A 20,147-nucleotide genomic window follows, 5' to 3' on the forward strand; every position below is an offset into this window, starting at 1 on the left:
TCACAAAAAGCCAGCTGGTGTCTATCACTGCACTAGCAGCTAGTGTGAGAAGCTAAAACACTTGCTCAGTACAGTGTTCCTTCGTTTATCGCGGGTGTTACGTTCCAAAAAATACCCGCAATAATGGAAATCCGCTGGGGGTTTTTTTCCGTTTCGTTTCGTTTTTTTGTTTTGTTTTTTTTTTGTTTTTTTTTCCCGTTTTGGTATGATTTATAAATGCTTTTTCATTCATCATACATGTTCTTTTTTAAATTTTCATTCATTTTTAATTTCTTTTAATTAGTTATTGCAGTATACAGCACAGTATATATTCTTTTTCATTTGTTTTTTCATTTTGGTATGATTTGTAGTTTATTAATGCTTTTTCATTCATCATTTTTTTTCATTTACAATCATTTTTTCCATTAAAAGTATTTTTTACATTTTTATTTGCTTGTTATACAGTACAGTATATATTTTTATTTTATAGGGTTCGAGAGATATGGCCACGCCAAGAGCAAAAAAATAAACAAACCAAAAAGCACGTCAAGCAGACTCAAATGCACCACACCAGTCACAGGAGAGCTAAAGCAACATACTTTTTTTCTTTTTTCTTTTAACCCCCCCACAATGCATCAGTCAGTAGCTATTTGCTAGAATGGGAAGCCTTGTCTATAGGCCACTGTCGTCACTCTTTTCTCTCCAGATGGACTCAAATTCACAATAGTCACAAACAATGAATCAGTGGCTCGCTACTTAGGCAGGCTAGCGTGAGCAGCTAATGTAGCATGTAGCATTATAGCGTAGGATGTATTTTTCTACTGGAAAGTATGTGTGGAAGTGAACACCACCGACTTGCTTCCTGACCATTGAAAGTGACTCAAGTCATTCCTGCAAAATTCAGTGCAGGAGAGGAATGCACACTATTTGTCAGGTGCGCTGGTGGCATGTAAATGAAAACACCCCTCCTCGCCCCAGGACTGCGCTGCACGGTCCGACCAAATTCCCAAACACGTTAAACTAGACTTGGCACGAAAATGACGATGCGCCAGTTTTTTACGTTGAGGGCACGTGTGCCTCTCTGTGAAAATAGAGCCCTATATGTCATGTCGTTTTCATTGCGGCTAACTTTACAACTCAACCAATATCTTTTGCGCTCTGAAATCATTCCTCCCCACACCTTTTCGTATCGGTTGTGCCGCGGCAGCGCATGTACAATAAATGGGTTAGTCGACGGCACACTATGCTCTGCTGATTGCAGTGTGAAAAGGGTTTAATAGTTTAGGGGCCACAAATACAGAGGCCGCCTATTGAGGCATACTGGTCTCGGAGAAAACCTTTAAAAGAAAACCTGCCTGTCCCCTTGAGAAAAATCTAATCTATTTTACAAAGCCTGTTTTGTAGGCTCGCTTTGGTGAATGATGACAATAGTCTGAATGCTGTTACAATGTTTTGTGCTTCGCAGACTTTTTGTGTTTGTGTCAAGCTTCATGCAAATAACTGTGCCACTGACTGATGCCCCATACATTTTTTATGCCACCTAAAAAGCACACCCGTCACTCTCCCAGCAACCGCACTGAATTGTTCACCTTGTACTTTGACCCCTCCACACCGCACAACCCTGCCTCTATCGGTGGAATCGATGGCATCGATTCTCCCGGGGTTAATGGATTTTGCCGCCAAGGTGAGCGCGATGCACTTTAATCACGGGAGATCTTAAATATTTTATCAGTGCGAGCAAAAAGGTTTCCGAGATGGAGTCGGCGATGACAGAGGGAAGGAGGTGCGGCGTGCGTCTGGCATGGCATGCTAACAATGGGCCGTGTGTTTCCACTTCGGTGGCTCGCTCGGCAGACGAGTGTAGCGGAAATAAGAGTGGAAAAAAAAATAGAACTTTTCCATGAGATTATTTTTAGGTTTTAGGGTGATGCATGTGGATGGAAGAAATACGCTGGCTCAAACAGCAATATGACACAAATATTGATTTTTGAAAGGGCAATCTTTTGTTCACGGGTGTTCATTATCAATGAAACCATGAGTCCAAGGCAATTCCTTCCTTAATGCTGCTTGAAAGGGTCAGTCACTCAGCACTGTTTTAGTTGGTTCATTGGTTGGTCATTGTCTTGCTCGGCAAGTTAAGGGAGGTTAGATAAAAAATAAACCTGTGAACTTTTCTGTGATGTTTGGATACAAGAACTTTGAATCTAGAGATGTTTTCCAGGTGCTAATACACATACTTAGTCACAGCTTTTGGTGTTTTTTTTTATATTTTTTTTATTTTTTTTTAAGGTAAATCCACTTACCTGTTTGAAGAATCTTTCCTGTGCTGTGTTGCGATGTGTTTGTTCCTTTGTGCTGTACACTCGAGGCACAGAAGCGAGAGCACAGCTACAAACAAGGAGCCTATGTTGTTCGCCAACAAAGAAGTCACTTTAAAGCTCCGCAACGGTTCAACTTGTTTTGCTGGTGGTGAATATTTGAACATCATCACCGTCTCAATAGAAATCCATACTTGTGTTCATCCTTAGCTGCAGGAAGTCAAAGTCTTGCATACTAAAAGCAGGGGGAAAAACAAAGTTGTTCAGTCGTGGTTTGTTGGCTAGTTGGTGTTTTGGTTAATCAACCGGTCCGTTACTTGGCCAGTCTGTTTAGTAAGTCAATAGTTAGATCAGTGGTTGGTCAGTTGATTGGTCAATTTGTTGTTTAATTGCTTAGTGTGTTGGTTTGCTGGATCATTGGTTAATTAGCCCCTTTACTAGTCAGCAGTCACTTGTTAGCACTAGTTGGAGCCGGAGGAGACGACAGACTAACTGTAGCAAACGCTACAAAAGTAGTTGTGCTGTTCATGACTTTGCAGCTTTGTTGTTGTTCGGGCGTTCGCTACAGCCATACAGTAGCAATGTTTTGTTGTCAATAAACGGAGTTCACTGACTAAACATCTCCCGTGGTCCTTTGCCGTTACAATATGGTAACAGGTGTCAAAAATGGCATCCGCCATGATGATTCTTTGATTCACTCTGAGTAGCAAAAAATGATCTTAGTTATTATATAAATTTGTAACATTAGACGTCAAATAACACGTTGAAATGAAAGTATGCTTTTGTATTGGGTACTGGGAAATATCTAAACCAGGGGTCTCCAAGATCGGTCCTCTAGAGCCCCTATCCAGCCTGTTTTCCATGTTTCTCTCCACTAACACACCTGATTCATGATCGGGATCGTTATCAGGCTTCTGCAAAGCTTGCTGATTAGCTGATCATTAGATTCAGTTGTGCTGAAGGACAGAGACATGGAAAACAGGATGGATAGGGGCTCTCGAGGACCGAACTTGGAGACCCCTGATCTAAACAATGGGAAACATATTTCACTCCGTGTATAATATCCAACCTACACCCACTCGATTTTGGCTTTTTTTTTTTTTTTTTTTTTTTTCCCTGTGGTAAATTTTTTTATTCATGACAGATTATGGTAGTCTGATACCGTAGTTAGTCATTGATCGTTCAATTTTTGTAAGCTAGTCAGTTGGATGGTTAGTTCATTTGTTATATTTTTGTTTGGTCTGGTGGTTATTTGCTCTGGCCAAACATTCAGTCAGTTTGGCAGTTACATTGCTTGCTGGTTGGTCGATAAGGCGGTTTGTTAGTTAGATTGTTGGTCAGTAACTTGTTTTTTGTCTGAGTGTTTCAAAAGGTACAATGGTGTTATATGAGGGGTTTGGAATTTCCATTGTGTTGTACACTGGAGCCATAGTCAAGAGAGCACAGCAACAAGCAGGGAGCCTACACGTTGTTTACTAACCAGCAAGTGACTTTAAAGGTTTTTTATTTTTTTATTTTATTTTTTATTTTTATTTTTATTTTTAAAGCCGTGAAGATGCTCGCTATCCCTACCACTCGTGAATATTTCAACACCGTCGCCACCTCTCCGACAGGAAGCTGTACCTCAGCTCATCTTTACACCTTCACTTCCTGCAGGAAATGAAAGTCGGGCACGCTGGGAAGTTTTTCATACAAAACCCAGAAGGAGCCACTTGCTAGTCTTAAGTCGTCGTTGCAAGTCATTACAGAGGCCTGGCCGTGATTGCCAAATTGGATTAACAAAAGACGACATTTGCATGAGCTCTTGTATGCTGCTTTTAAATCTCACATCAGCTCTGATTGTATTCAGGTCTCTTTTGTTCAAGGCAATAACTAGGGAACACAATGATTCTTTCAAGAATTGACTGCTGCATGATTAGTCCCCCACCCACCCACAGCCCCCGCAAGTGATAAAATAGGGGCAACAAAAATGTATCCTTGACATAGTGTCTGCCTATAACTTTCATTTGACGATGCAGATTGTATTCTGAGCTTGTTTTTCAACTGTCGATGCTGTAAAGTGTAAACAGATGCGTTGGTGGTTTATTCATTCGTGTTTGTCCACAGCATCTCTTCTCATATCTGCTGTGCTTTTCGTAAATATTGAATACTGACATTGTGAAGGAATCAATGAAAGAAAACCCCCAGAATGAGTTTTTTTTTTTTTTTTTTTTTAAACACATGAGAAGCGGCTTAATTTGTACAATTATGACTTTTTAAGATTTCAGTCAAAACTTTATGAAGACTGAATTTAACATTTCAAGTTCATTCTCCATTGGTCAATCAGTATAATTAGTTTCTGTCTTAGTTTCTTATATTGTTGGTCATTTTAATTAATTAGCCAGTCAGTTATCTGCTTGATTGGTTGTCGAGTGAGTAAATCGGTGGTTGGATTGTTGGTCGGTCGGTCAGTCAGTCAGTTGGGTGGATGGTCAGTGAGTTAGTCTGAGTTAGTCGGTCAGTCTGAAAGCTTAGTTGCTATTTAGTTGCTAAGTTGGACATGTACAGTAAAATAGTTAGCCATTGGTTGGCCAGTCAGTTACAGTACGTGCATGATTTTAGGTCAGTCAGTCATTTGGGTGGCAAGTCAGTCAGTCAGTCAGTTGGTCAGTTACTTGTTTGGTTGGTTGGGTTACTCAGTAATTTTGTAGCAATTGGTTATTAGGTTGCTTAGCTGGCTTTTTGGTTGGTTGCAGGTTGGCAGGTTGGTTGGTTTAGTCAGATAGTATGTTGATTATTTAGATCACTCAGTTTAGTTTTATTGTGTGGATGGTCAGGGAGTTAGTTACTGTTTGTAGGTGGTTCACTTCATTGGTAAGATGGTCTGTTAGTACAAATGACAAAAAGATAAGTGACTGATCACTAAAATGGCTTCTAACATTTGACTGTGTATTGTTGTTCTCCCAGTGAAGTAGTAGTTGTATGTAAGAGGAAGGTTTCCTGCGGGCCCCGGCATCATCACATAACGTAACAACAAAAACAACAACAACAACAACAGCTTTGGATTGGAATCGGCCCATGTTTCGACCTTAAGCATCTTCTCCCTGCAAGAGGTCTGACCTTTTCCCATAAATCTCCGCACCACGTTGATCCCCGAGCATCGTGCGCGTTCACGTTCCCTTGTCTTATCTAAAGGTCCACTTGACGCATCAGGCCGGATCGCTTGTCTGCGACTGCGTGTTTGTCGAGTGCTAATGCAGTCTGAATGACTGAATGAGTCTATGTGGAGTTACAGTATCAGTTGAAATGAGAGATGGTAAGTGGAATGTCAGTTAAGTGTTCAGACCTCCGCCAAGGCCAAAGCTAGTCAACTGGCAAGAAAAATAACAATTAGTTACATTAAAAACAAACAGACCAATAAAAAACAAACAAACTGAAATGATCTAAAACTAAGTCTTGGAAGGTAATTGATAGCAATTTAGCGGATAGGGAACTCTTAAGATATTTCATTTTTCTTATAATTACAGCAATCCAAGTAAAATGACTTTCTTGTAATGCATTAGACAAACATGCATGCGTGCACAAGCCACCATTATATGCCGCTGTAAGAACGGGTTGACTGTTTTAACTGTTATAAGAAATGTTTATTTTCTCCGGTGCCAAGAACTTGCGCTCGTCTCCATCTGCAATGGTTGTTCCTATTGATTTTTCTCCAGTCATCCTCTTTTGTCGTCAGCCGTTGATAAGACAACATGTGTCGCCTTTAAAAGAAGCTTAATTAGAATGTTCATGGATGGACGTTTCCATTAAGAGGAAGATGGCAGTGTTCATCCTGTTGTTTGCAGTGACAGAGGCATGATGAGAAGTGAGGAAGAAGCCTCCTCGTATCGAGTGGATTTACCTCGTGTCTTATTGCTTCAGCGGGGAGCAATTAATCTTCATTCAGGACATTCTGCAGCAACCCCAACCTGGACCAGCCCCCCGGAAACAGTGTACGAGAGCAATGCGGCTTAGTTTCAGTCGAATACTTAATCATCACAAAAAAGTAACTTTTAATGGATATTTTGGATTTCAATGTTTGTCTCTGTGGTTATCATTAGATTTCCTATTGCTGGGGTAACCCTTCTGTGGCGGTGGAACCAGCAATCTAAATTAAAAACTAAACACGGGCTCAAAATGTTTTGATTTTGCTGCTTGGTGCTGTAGAAGAGGTTGTACAAAGATGATGTATGTCTGTGATGGGGCAGTTTGGGCAAGTACTGTAAACACTGTGTAGAATAATGCAATATATCAAAACTTCTAGGGAAAAAAACGAGGCACTTTTTGTCAGTGCAAGAGATTATGTGCTAAGATTGCTTTCTTACAAGAGTGACCTACATTGTAGTATATGACATTTCATCACTGCGTGAGGCGATGTTTCATTAAACTGAACACACGTGCACAAACAAACGTGATTGCAAATGGGCATCGATTTGGCGGGCTCTGTTATGTGGTGACCTTGGCAGGCGCACAGTAACAAACGCAAAGACGCGGTGTGAGCAAAGGCGGTATGTTGAAGCAAATGGTAAGAAGAGGATTATTGCTTATGGTGCCTGCACATCAAACTCGTAAGACATCACTAAAGCAAAAACCTCCACCGAGGCCCTAAAACGTTTTGTTCCGCTCCATTCCTGTACGTCGCGCTACAAGCATCACTAAGTCCACCCACCACACTGCAGCTACATCTGCTGGATCTTGTTGGTCACTGGCCCAAAGGACCAAAAATACACATTTAGTTTATGTAACTGAATTTAATTTATATTTATTTAATAATTTGTTGATTAATTAACAGGCTGACTGACTGACCAGCCAATTATCCAAACGGCTGTTGTCTGACGGAATGACTAACTAGGGATGTAACGAAATCCAAATATCACGATACGATATTATCACGATATGACGCTCACGATATGATAATTATCATAATATTGTGGAGAATTTGGCGATATTTAAAAAAGGTCACAATATTGTAAAGAAAAAGAAAAAAACAAGCTCTTAATGCAAGCCCACATTGATTTCCTGCACGTATTGACTCGCTTCAAAACATTTTACAATCCCATTCATCTGACAATTAGTGTATTTTAAACATAGAGCCAAACCATACCTAATAAAAAAATAAACTGCACCAAAAAATAGCCACCAGAGGGAGCTATAACTACAAAAATGGAAATCTACCTGACTTTTTCTAACAGATGTGTAGCTTTTAAACATGTGAACATGACGACGACGATATTGTGGTAGTTTTAATATCACGATATTGCTGGTATTGTTACATCCCTATGACTAACTAACCAACTACTTAGCTGATTAGCTACTAACTGACTAACTGGATAACTAGATAGCCAACTAGACAGCAAACTAAGTTGTTACGTGTGCTGGTTAAGACCTGGGAGAGCAAAACTGGCTGATGAATTAAAAATATAGTGATCTAGCTGGCTGACTGACTAACCAACCACTTATCCAGCTGGCTGGCTGGTGACAAGTGTGATAACTGACGATAACATCTACCTGTAGCCTTTAGCTAACTAGCTACTTCACACTCACTCACTCACTCACTCACTGATTGACCAGCCAGTTAGCCAATTATCCAACTGGCTGGTAGCTGACTGACTAGTGTGTTAACAAGCTATCTGTGTAGCCAACTACCTGACAGATTGAATAACAAACTAAATGGCAGACTGATTAATTAAAAAAAAAAAAAAAAAAAAAAAAAAGAAAGTTGCTATTTAGTCAATTAGCGTACAAGACTGAGTGACTGACTGACCAGCTACGTAGCTAACTATCCAACTAGCTGGTGGCTTGTACTAGGATTAAAACCTAGAGACCCATGCGGGGATTGGGATTTAGAGTGAGGCAGACGGATGACAGGAATCAGAGGGAACATGTCTGCATTCAGTAAGGAAAGAGGAGGAAAAGAGCAAAGGAGAGAGAAAGTGTGTGTGTGTGTGTGTTTTTTTTTTTTACACTGTGTGCTGTCGTCTAGGTGCGCTCGGCCAGCCCGAGATTAATGGATAGAGCGGGCGTATCGCACGTAACATCAATTCTGTTCTGCTTTTTCTTTCATTCCCAGTCTCACTCCCTCATCACTCTCCACCTCTACACCCCTTAGACCCCCCTCTCCCTCCTCCCTTCCCCTTTCCCCGGTCCCTGGCTGGTCCCTCTCCTCCGAAAGGCATCTTGGATGCTGCTCGAGCGCGGTCACAGATCGCTATCGCCGTGACGGCAGCTTCCCCGCCAAACTGCGTATTTAGTCTGAGGTGGGGGGGAAAACTGGAGTGGACATCGGTGTTCCGCAGAGGAGGCTGGAGAAGAGGTGGAGGACTAGAAGGGGGAGCCGGACAGATGGATGGGGCACGGGAAGCGGGATACTGCGTGGTTGACCTGAAGGAGCTGAGCAGCTGCCCTGGAGAGGAGCTGCCTCATGCGACCGGTGAGCCTCCTGTATTGTGCTTGGTTTGTCTTGTATTTTCTTCATCCGGCTCCTCCAACCGTGTCCTCCACCTATGTCGTCCACCTGTGTCCTCCACCCTCATCAAGCATCCCTGCTGATTTATCGTTTTCCCGTCTATTTGTGATTGCGCCAGCAGCAGATTGCGTTCTGCCCATTTAGCACACGTCCCACAAAGTGTGTCTGTGTATGTGTGTGTGTGTATGTGACAAGGGAAAGAAGATACAGGTGGATACCCCGGAGACAAAGAGAAGTTAAAAGAAACATAGTTAACGAGGAGATGAGGGTACATTGTGCCATATCATAAAAAAAGGGATTACGAATGGTTGGAAAATTTCCAGTAAATATCTCAAAAGTTTCCTGGGAAATATGTATTTGTGTTTGTTTACATAGATTCCAATTAATTCTGGTCACTGTCCATAAAAGTTTGCAACGTTGAAAATGCATGGAATTTTAGGACGCTAATCACAGTAACCACCATATTAATAGCAATACTGTGGGCCCCCACTATTCGACCAAACCCTGCCGCGATAATTGATGAACCCCCAAAAAGATTTGATAGGCCAAGATGCTAAATGGTAGATCCTCAACTCGCATCAACAATGGAAGAAGGCACCAAAACAATACTTTTATATTAGACATTGCTTAGGCCTGAATACATCTATCCATCCATCTATTACCACTTATTCGAAGTCGGGTTGCGGGGGCAGCAACTTTAGGAGGGGAACCCAGACTTCCCTCTCCCCAGCTACTTCAAACAGCTCCACTGGCGGGATCCCGAGGTATTCCCAGGCCAGCCGAGAGACACAGTCTCTCCAGCGTGTCCTGGGTCGTCCCCGGGGCCTCCCGCCGGTGGGACATGCCCAGAACACCTCTCCAGGGAGGTGTCCAGGAGGCATCCGAACCAGATGCCCGAGCCACCTCAACTGGTTCCTCTCAATGAGGAGCAGCAGCGGTTCGACTCAGAGTCCCTCACAGATGGCCGAGCTTCTCATCCTGTCTCTAAGGAAGAGCTTGGACACCCTGCAGAGGAAACTCATTTCAGCCGCTTGTATCCGGGATCCGGGCCTGAACACAAAAACAGCAAATCGGTGGAATTGTTGCGTAATTTCACATTTTGTTAGTATCATCAAATGTTTTTGAAACATTAACAGTTGAGCAATGGAATTGAGCAGAAGCTAAACTCCCCTGATGTATTTCCGATAAAAGGGGTGGAGGGGAAAGCCTTAAACGTGATTTTGACACCTTCATTTGGCATGGGACTTTGCCCACGACTGACGTTTCACGATATCACAAAGACGTAAGAACATATAAGAACATAAATTGAAAAAAGCTGAGTTCAACAAGCTAAGCCGTGCTTTTGCCATTGCAACTATTCATGCATTCACATATACATTCATCATTTGTCATAATTTAAGGAACAATTAACTGTGGCCCAAATCATGTGTGTATCTAACCAGTACTGAGCCTTTTTTTTAAATAATAAATACAAATATTATTTTACTTTTTTATACCCCTTTTTTAGGACACATTCCTATGTGTTTGGCAATGCAGAATCGAACCAAATAAATACTAGTCGGTGCGTTAAACAAGCCGTGATACTTTTGTCAAAATGTAGACACTTTTAAGTCAGAAACCCATAGGAACTATGCAGGAAGTGATCCTTTTTGACCTTATATGGCCACCATAGTTATTTTCGGTTATACCGATAATTCCTAGTCAATGTGTTAAAAACAAGCTAGCTCACGTTTGTGGCCTGGCACGACTGTCTATCCATTCTCATGAATGTACTTTTTAAAGGAAGGGAAAAATTACAAGATCTGAATCTTATAGCTCATTATCATCTAACAGTATTGAGCCTTATTTACATCCCATCAGGGCCATATTATTCCTGTTTGGCAAAGCAGAAATTAGCCAAGTAAGTCCCAGTCGATGTGGTTAATAATCTAAGTCACATTTGTGGCCTCCATCAAATCTCTGTCCATTTTGATGTGTTAGGTGGAAGGGGGGATTAAAGTGCTCAGGTCATCATAGGACCTAAACTTTATTGTGGTTTTTCAAACCCTTTATAGGGCCACCATACTCATGTTTGGCAATGCAGAAATGAGCCAGAAAAGTCGTAGTGTCTGTATTAAACAAGCTGCGTCACGTTCGCGGCATGGCAGACCGTTAGCTAAAGTAGTAATTTAGGGATTCGCCATGTGGTTGGAGTAAAAAACTCCAGAGTGGTATGTGTCAAAGTGTGGGAAAAAGCAGGCCTTGTCATTTTGGCTGGCCTGGTATTTGCTCAAGTGGTTTCGTAGAGAAACGTTGTTTGGGATGCTGGTATACTTGTTTGGATGCTACTCCTCATCTTTGTCCAGGTTGAACTGTTAAAGCGAGCAACTATGACATCATTGCTTCTTGCGTAATTCAACTAGTTAATGAGCAAAATATGATGTTTTTGCGTCATACATCTAGCTCTGAGTTCGGCAACCTCTTAATACTTAAAGAACCATTTGAACCATCTCCCACGGAAAGAAAAAACTGGGAGCCACAAAACCCTTCAAATTCTGAAGTAAGGATAACAACATTTCATCTGTATGTATAACAGAAATTTTATTTCTGCATGTAGCAAAAACATTTTGAACTCTGTAAAGAGACACTTAGTTGAAGATGACTTTCAAATAAAATGGTCATTCTCTCTTGGACTTCCCTTCCTACTCATGTGCTTCTGTGTTCTGTCATCATTTTATTGTGTAAGGGACACACAGTCAAATGAAAGAGGGCTACAGTATTTCACTTGTAGTCAAATAATATTATCCAATAAACATAATAGCCAATTAAAACATTGTCATTCAAACCCAGCGCCACTTCATCTTCCGAAAGGGAAGCAAAATATGCCCAATTCCCACGTTGCCTTTTCATCTTTTGTCTTGATCCATGCATGCTCAATTAAATCCGTACACGCAAACACATTTGCATTTACACACTCCAGCCCCACGTTGAACCCTGCATATGCGGCGGCGGCGTGCGTTCCGTCCGTCACATTCGTGGATGATATGTGACAGGTGTGGGAGTGGAGCGGTCACCCTGCTGTGCTGCACTGTGCCTCCGTTTTTTGTTTACCCAAGCTGAGCAAAGGGAAGCGCGTAATTAGCATGTTGCGCACGAGAGACGGGCTTGACAGGCCCCCATTATCGGTGGCAAGGTGACATGGTTTACCTCCTTCTCCTCCTCTACGGTGACAGCACGGGAGAGCGGGTGATGCTCGCTACTTTGAAAGGTGGAACCCAATGGCATTTTTACACACCTCCTACCATGACGTTATGCTAATTTCCTGGAGGCTATTCATAGCAGGATTAGCCTGAGTTTTGTCACTTTGTTGTCTTTATTGTTGTGACTGAACTAGCTAACTGACAATGGTGTTATTGTGTTGTACGGGTTGCTGACTGACAAACTGTTAGCTATATAAGTGTTGTATTTACACAAAACTGTACCCAATGAACCAGCTTATTGACGATTTAGCAAATTACTACATTAACTGTGCCAAACGTTAATGGTGCGTGATGCTGTTGGCTAGTTAGTTACTTATGTTCTTTTTTGCCAAACTACTTTCTAGTTTCCTAACAGGCCAACTAATTGGAATTTTGTGTAACATACCTATGTTGTTTTTGTGCTTTACGGCTAGCCAGCTAGTTCGATAATTAAATAAATACAACATTTTGTGCACCACTGTTACATACCAAGAGTTGCAGGCTAACAAGATGGCAGCTTGCGGTCTTGTGGGCTTGCGACACATGGTGAAATAATCCACAATTTTGTGGGATTTGTACTCGCTGGCGGATTAAAACGAGATGGGAGGCGTCTCTCACGTGGCGGTGTTTGTGGTCTGGTGAAAATTTAAGCGATGGCCGGCAACATCAAACCGCCGCGGCGAGCCGGCCACGTTTGCGCACGCACAAATGTGAATTATTAATATCATCTCCAAATCCAAAGTAAATAGCATTGGGAATATAAACTGGGCTTGTTCAGAGCCTGGGTCTCTTCCATGTAATATGTATTCATGAAGAGGGTAAGGGAGGCTATAGCCACAGTGAGGGCTTTATCAAAGCTCTTTGGAAATTGCTTGTTGTTCTTATTGAGCTTACATTATATGCAACCGTTTTTATTTATTTATTTTGGTGGAGTCAGGAATATTCAGCATTTCTGTGAGCCCACGTTGCTTTCACACTTGCAGAATATTACAGTAACGCCATGCTTTTCGTAAAGAGTGAAAAACCAAAAGTGATTAACTTGTTGTTAACTGCTTATATTGATAGATTAAATTAAATATACCACAAACTATAATTTTAACATTTTCACGTAATTTCATACTCTTCTTGCACAATATGCCTTAACATAAATGTCTTACAGATGATTGGATTTCGGATACAACATTTTCTTAAAATCTGTATGCATGCGCACATGCACAGGCGGTGTGGCTAAACTTAGCTCCTCCCCAACATTTGAAGCATATCTCAGTCAAGATCACGTCAACGTACTTCTTTGAAACTTTCCTATTCAGCTTTGGCGGCATCTGGTTGCATCTTAGGGACTGGGAGTTTTTCAAAAGCACAAAAAAGGGGTCTTTTTTGCTTTTTCTCTGTAAGCAGCACAATTACACAAAGGAATTTCTTACTTTGCAGTTTGTTCGTAGTGACAAGCAGGCATGTCAAAAAACAACAATGATTATAATGATAGAAGAGGAAATGGAAGTGCAGCGTAGAAGATCTGAACAGACATCTCTTTGCTGGCTGCTCAGTGCAATATGACTTAAATGATAATAAAGAGATACACACCACAAAGTCAACTGTGTTCCACATTTAATGTGGAGAAACGTGCCTTCCAAACTACCTTTTCAAAAAAAGAAAAGCAAGTTCCGTAGGCTAAAGCAACACAACTGTAAATCCTCCAAAAGTAGCACCAGTTAAAATAAGACAACCATAAATTCCCCAAAAGTTTGTGCAGGTCAACACAAGACCGCGATAAATTTCTCAAATGTTGAGCAGGTTAAAATGAAATGACCACAATTCTGTTAAAAGTTGCACTAGTTAAAATAAGACAAACCTATGAATAAAAGATGACCGGAATATACTGTACACCACCAAATCGGCCGTGTTCGGCGTTAATGAGAAGCACCTCACCTCCCGGCACCCCCGACAGATTTCCACTGAGCATCTCCCATGAGCGAAAGGCCAAAGCTCCAAGTGAGAACCCAATGAATGGAAAAGATTTCAAATGATCACCTGCTATGTCCCTCCAGTAGTTGTCAGTGGCCGAGACAACCACCCGATCTTTTGCGCGTTCTAATGAATTACCCTCACCCGTGTGTTCCCACCTCCCAACCTCGCCTATGGTGCCACCTGCAGACAGAGCTTGATAGATGTTGCTGTTATTCCTCCAGCCCCGATGAAAAGTGCACTGCAGCAGGCGATGCACACCTCATTTGCTTTTGGGGGCCCCCGCGGGAGTCGCATCTGCATGTCGCCTGCCGACTCACCGGACTTATTAGCATATTCATAATGCCAGCGGATATCGATTGTGAGCGGCGCACCTGTGCCACTTGTCTCCCCACACGGCTGTGCTGCGTTTAGCTTTGTGATTGTTGCTGATCTGTAGCGGATTTAATTATTGTAATTAGGCATCCCTGCAATTGCCTTGGTCCGGTTGATACCTAGCATGGAGCGTCATTGTGTAGTGCAAAGGGTAAGATTGAGTGACAGTGGCCATGGTTACAGGAAGACTGCTGTAAAAACGGCACTTAATGTCCAAATGTTGTGCACGTAAAAAATAAATAAATAAATAAATAAAATACTGCCGTGAAGTTGCTCAGGACAAAATAAGGCTAGCATAAAGAAAAACTAAAGTTGCGGAGATTAAAATAAGAAATAGAAAAATACTAATGAATATAGAATACTATAGAAATTAGCTTGTAAACGTAAGGCTGAAAAGGAAAATGTACAAGACTGTAAACCCCTGAAAAGTTGCACTAGTATTTCCACAAATCCCAAAAGCATTCCACTCGGACTTTCCTAAATTCCTCAAAGGCTTTGCTTGTTAAAATTAGACTATGCAAAATCATTATTGGGTCAAATAAGACAACAGTTGATCCCCATAATTGACGGGTTAAACTCAAACTTTGTATCGTAAATTCCTCAAAAGCTGCGTTTCAAATAAGATTCACTGACTGAAACTGAACCAAGCTAGGATGGCTCATGTTTTGCAGGCTTGTAAAGGGCTTCCTTTCATTTTGTGTCTGAGGTATTTTAAGCCGACAAAAACATGTCATTACATCTAGCGTCGTAGTAGTGTGTAGGGCCTCCCGAAAATGCCACAAATGATAGATGTAGCCATTCATTGTAGATTAGGCAAACACACTGCAATCTTGGTCAGTGTCGGCGCGAGGCTTTCTAGTTATCCATTGTCCTTCGGGGCTCCCGTTGCGATGATGGCCGAAGGAGCGAAGACTCATCCGTCACCGCCACTGTATCTCATTCATCACACGTTCACAGTCGGGTACACAAACCGAGTGGGGAAACGTCTGCACTGGACGGAAAATGGTAAAAAATCCTCTTACAGGATGGGCTCGGACACGATCGGCCTCACCATGGCTCATCAGCTCCGCTAATGGACCGTGGAGACTCAAATTCTTACCAAAGTACAGTACGGGCGGGCCAAGCAACTTTGGATAACAATCATTTTATACTATATGCATATACACACCCTTTCGAAAGGGTTGCAGCAGTGAGGCCAATTGCTTTTTTTTTTTTCTGTAGACCGAAGCATTTTGTTTTGACATCATAAGATAAATGTGACACAAGGGATAAATATCTCAGCTTTCATTTCCAAGGATTTATTGTACATCAGGGACAAATAAACAGCTTTTGTTTGAACGTATCCGTTTTTTCACTTATGTAAAAGTATTGGAACACGTCAAAAGCACAGAAAGCTCCGTTTCAGTTTATGGTTATTCTTGTGAAGACTTTATTTGTACTTGAGGTGCAAGCAACATGAAAAGCTTTGTATGGGTGAAAAACTTTGGAAAATGGAAAATCAATCAGAAAACATTGGCCATAGCTAATGCAACCATCTGGAATCCCCTGAAGAAGAAATAAAGCTCTGGTGTGCAAAGTAACAGACGTCAAACGGGTAGACCAAGGAAAACAGCAGCTGTTGATGACGAGAAACATTTTACAAGAAAGACCCTAAAAAAAACTGTTAGTGACATCAGTAACTGCCTCCAGAGGGGAAGAGTGAAAGCCATCAACAAAAACAAAAGTACACCACAATCTCAGAAGTTTATGGAAACATAATTGTCTGACAATTTAAAGAATTGAACCCAAGGAGTTCATCATGGGGGGGAAAAAGGCCAGAGCTTTTGACAGGACGATCCCCAGACTTAAACCCCATAGAGCATGCATTTTTCCTGATAAAGAACATAATGAAGGGAGTAACTCCTACCAAAACAACAACCTACAGGAAGGCCGGAGTAAAGGTCATGAATATGAACAAAAATACAGAATGAATTCGGAAGTCTACAGGAATATCGTGTCTGACAATTTAAAGACATATGCAACCAAATAATTAACTGGAAGATCATTCATCATGAACCAAGCAGAGGAAAAAAAATCTCTAGACTTAAACCCTATAGAGCATGCATTGCACCAACCCCATCCATATTTTGTTGCTGACTGAAGGCCATGAACAAATGTACAGATGGTGAAACTATCACCCTAACAAAGGATAAAATAACCCAACACATTGACAAGTTAAAATATGCCTATGGGGAAAAAAAATCCTCAAAAGTTCCGCTAAAACTGATTGATTTAAACACAACCAAGCTGCGATGGGACACAGTTTTATGTGCTCGTATGCATCACCAGCATGACGAATAAGAAGTCCAGGCTGGAATTTTTTGTACGACGAAGAGCCTCAACTTTTTTGCGTTTCCGTCCTACTGACTGACTTATTTAGATAAAAAAAAAAAAAAGGCAAAACAAACTCTCCACTCATGCGTTTTAGCCTGAGTAATGGTGGTTGGAAAAAGTACAATATTTATATATGTATGTTGATCGAGAGCCACATTGTGACCCAGCAGACATCAGTCTGTATTTTTACGTGCACGCAGGCACTCGGCTATGCAGACAGGCCAATTATCTATCCAAATAAACTTTTTTTTTTTTTTTTTTTTTTTTTCCCCCCCCATCGACTGTCGGCTTTGCAGTTCCTCGGGATGCGGCGTGTGCTGCCGCTGTCACGTTCGCGCCAGTGCTGATGAAACTTTGATAAGCTCCGATGACATGTCGAGCTGCGGCAGCAGAGAGCCCTTCAAGCTAGGAGGGCTAAGACGCTGCCAGATGTCAGACCCATGGGACGGATTGTCACTTGAAACTCAAATGCTTTTTCAGGGGACTTTTTTTTTTAAACAACAGTTCTCCTGTACATACTAAACAATGTATAGTGAACCCATATATGTATGTTTTTTTTCTTTGCTAAGTGAAAATGTCAGTGAAAAACCCTGATAGTGTTTTAATTCTTCTATAACCAAATACTTTGTTTCCTTTTCAGGTGTCGCTCACTCTCCTAATATGCCTCAGGTGGAGTTCAGCCTTGGTAAGCATGTTTTTTTTTTTTTTCCTTCCCTTTTGTATTAAAGTTTTATTAAATTAATCAAAAAAATTAATTTTCAATTTGGTCAAGTTCATATTACCATGTGGAGTGTGGCAGTTTGCAACGGCGGAGTCCAACCCAAGACACGCTAAGGACCGCCCCCTCATTTGAATAACATTTTGACTTGGCAGTACGGCCCAAAACTCCCAAAATTCTAAATAAATAAATGACTACATAAATAGCAAAATAAATAAATGACTAAATGAATAAAAGATAAAATAAAAATAAATAAATAAAATAAAAAGTGAAAATAAATACAGATTTATTTCTATTTATATATATATATATTTTTTTTAAATATAATTTTCGAATTATTTTCTTTTATATTCATTTTTATTTTCACTTTTAGTCATTTATTTATTTTGAATTTTGGCAGATTTGTTCCTCCATAACCTACGACATCTGCCGCTTGCCACTTAAAAGCTGATTTATGCTATTTGTCCAAAGAAAACTGGCGAAGAAACAAAGCAATTTCCTAATTGGTCACATACATTCTGACAGCACTTTATCTTGACTAGATCATTAAAGCGACATGCCTTTTGGAGAAGCCAATGAAGTGTCACAAACACAAAACAAGGCCCGGAGAAACACTGTTGACACAGTGATGAGAGGATGTCTTCAAACTTTGTTTTGTGTTTGGAGAGTCTCATTCATTTTTTATTCCACCCGAGATGTCGGGAGTTCTATTTCGAGACATTCCACAACAAAAATCCAGCATGGAAACGCTGCTTGGAGACTTTTGTTTGCTTAATTCATACTGAAAGGATATAACTGTGTACATTCCCCACAGAGCAATTACTTTCAAGGTAATAAAGTCTACCAAATTGTCATTTTGACAACAAAGGTGTGAAATTTCAATGTCAAGGAAGTCAGTGGTTCTTGTACGTATAGTAGGCAACGAGCCACCGTGTCGCCATGCCCAAAAAGAGACTTTTGCAGCCTATAATCCACTTTTACTTCAAAGTACATTCCCTCGTGATTATATGAGTTATTTATTTCATTTTTTTCAAGCATGATGAGCTTGGCATTTCCTGTGGTCGCATTCATCCACACCAGTCGTAATATGCATTCACACTGAGTTCAACAGAAAAAATAAATAAATCATAAAACAGTCATAAATGGTCAAATAAAAAGGCTATTGTAAAGATATTTTTGGGCAAATTGTTGCAAAGAGCAGCTTTAAGAAGACTTAAGAACACTTCAAATGTGTTTTTAATCATTGAAAAAATATATTTTTAGCAAGACATTTTAAGGAATAAAGTATTTTTAAAGTGAGAAAACATTCTACATTTTGGAGAATTTGTATTTTTTTTAAGGCAAGTAATAAATAGAAAGGTAAATCCTTTTTTTGAAGGGAAAAAGAAGCATCATACTTTTTAAAAACATTTTTACAAGAAAAAAAAGTCAGTTATTCCATTACTTTAAAATGTGTAGAAACTTGCAGAAAAATATAAATTGGGGAAAAAAAGTGTGTGATGCAAAAAGTCTTACATTTAAAGAAAACAAGTTGCATATATTCACAAAAATGTCCACTCATCACAATAAGGCCAACAAGCTGTTGTTTTGTGATCACAAGGAGACAAAAACAACACAAAAGTAATCTTTTTCTGACATGTTAAAAATAATGAAATTGCAATGTATGATTTTGAAGGGAATTGAACTTCAGTGGTATGCATCACGTACTAGGCCAAGGTTTCACACATTTCCAAGCCTTATAATAGGGAGCCGAAAGGCAAGTGTGACTTTGCAAAGAGGATTTTTTATTTTTTTTTACTTCATTCACCATTGCATCATATTGGTTGAACTTGTGATGGCATCAGCCGGTTGCCCTTCAATTCACCAGCAGCTCCATTTGATTTCTTGTACCTTGAAATGAAAGGCCAGCAGGAATGAGGGACTGCCTAATAATCTTATTACTTCACTGTGAGGGCACTTTGTTGGCTTCTGTTGTCGTCAGCCTCTGATGCAATCCAATATGATTATTATCCTCGAGACTGTTTTGCACAAACATTGGGCCCACACTTACTGGGGGGTTTTGGGTTTTAAAATCAGAAATAAAGGCCGCAGTTGTGTATCAACAAACATTAACTTTACATATAAGAATACATAACGGACATATTTAACACGACCCTGTGTCTCTGCCCATGTGTAGCATGCAACGACCTGCTGACTACAGGCCGGGACGGGACGCCCAGTGCGGTGGTCCACGTGGCTGTGGTGGACCCTCATAAGGATCACACGGTCTCCCACGCCTGCACAGAGATAGTTGAGGTAAACAAACACATTGTCGCTGCTGTTATTATGCTGGGGTTTCCAGTTCCTGACAGGACAGGACAGGACAGAATCACTGAGTCAAGCAGTGTTGCACTCTGTGAGGTCAACACTAAAAGTAGCCAATAGGATGGCTTTAAGGACAGGACAGAAGCATTCAGTCAGTCAGTCAGTGCTTCACGCTGTGAGAACGTCGATGTGACAAGCAATAAAAAAAAAAGAATAGGATAGAAACATTCAGCCAGGCGGTGCAAAACTGTGTGAGGAAGTCCAAGCATCATGTAGTAAATAGGACAAGACGGCCAGGACAGGAGCATTGAGTCAAACAGTGCAGACGTGACCAGTAGCAGACAGGACAGGACAGGACTGGAACATTGTGCCAGGCAGTGTTATACCATGTCAGGAACTTTAGTTAGCGCAAT

The 20,147-nt window shown here is 40.9% G+C and overlaps 1 protein-coding gene across 8 annotated transcripts in view; it reads left to right on the top strand.

The window, feature by feature from the left end:
* inpp4b (inositol polyphosphate-4-phosphatase type II B) overlaps nucleotides 1-20,147 on the top strand; it is a 156,963-nt gene that overhangs the window by 13,632 nt on the left and 123,184 nt on the right. For 5 of the 8 annotated variants that reach the window (XM_077525132.1, XM_077525145.1, XM_077525138.1 and 2 more), the window contains 3 exons: nucleotides 8,386-8,745; nucleotides 17,353-17,397; nucleotides 19,607-19,725. In XM_077525132.1, the coding sequence (XP_077381258.1) occupies nucleotides 8,658-8,745; nucleotides 17,353-17,397; nucleotides 19,607-19,725 (252 nt within the window). In that variant the 5' untranslated portion in view covers nucleotides 8,386-8,657. Of the gene's footprint in view, nucleotides 1-8,186; nucleotides 8,746-17,352; nucleotides 17,398-19,606; nucleotides 19,726-20,147 lie in introns of those variants that run through there. The other 3 variants (XM_077525134.1, XM_077525133.1, XM_077525139.1) reach the window with 3 other exon arrangements.

The sequence above is a fragment of the Festucalex cinctus genome, chromosome 6, assembly GCF_051991245.1.
Source record: "Festucalex cinctus isolate MCC-2025b chromosome 6, RoL_Fcin_1.0, whole genome shotgun sequence".
NCBI classification, from domain to species: Eukaryota; Metazoa; Chordata; class Actinopteri; order Syngnathiformes; family Syngnathidae; genus Festucalex; species Festucalex cinctus.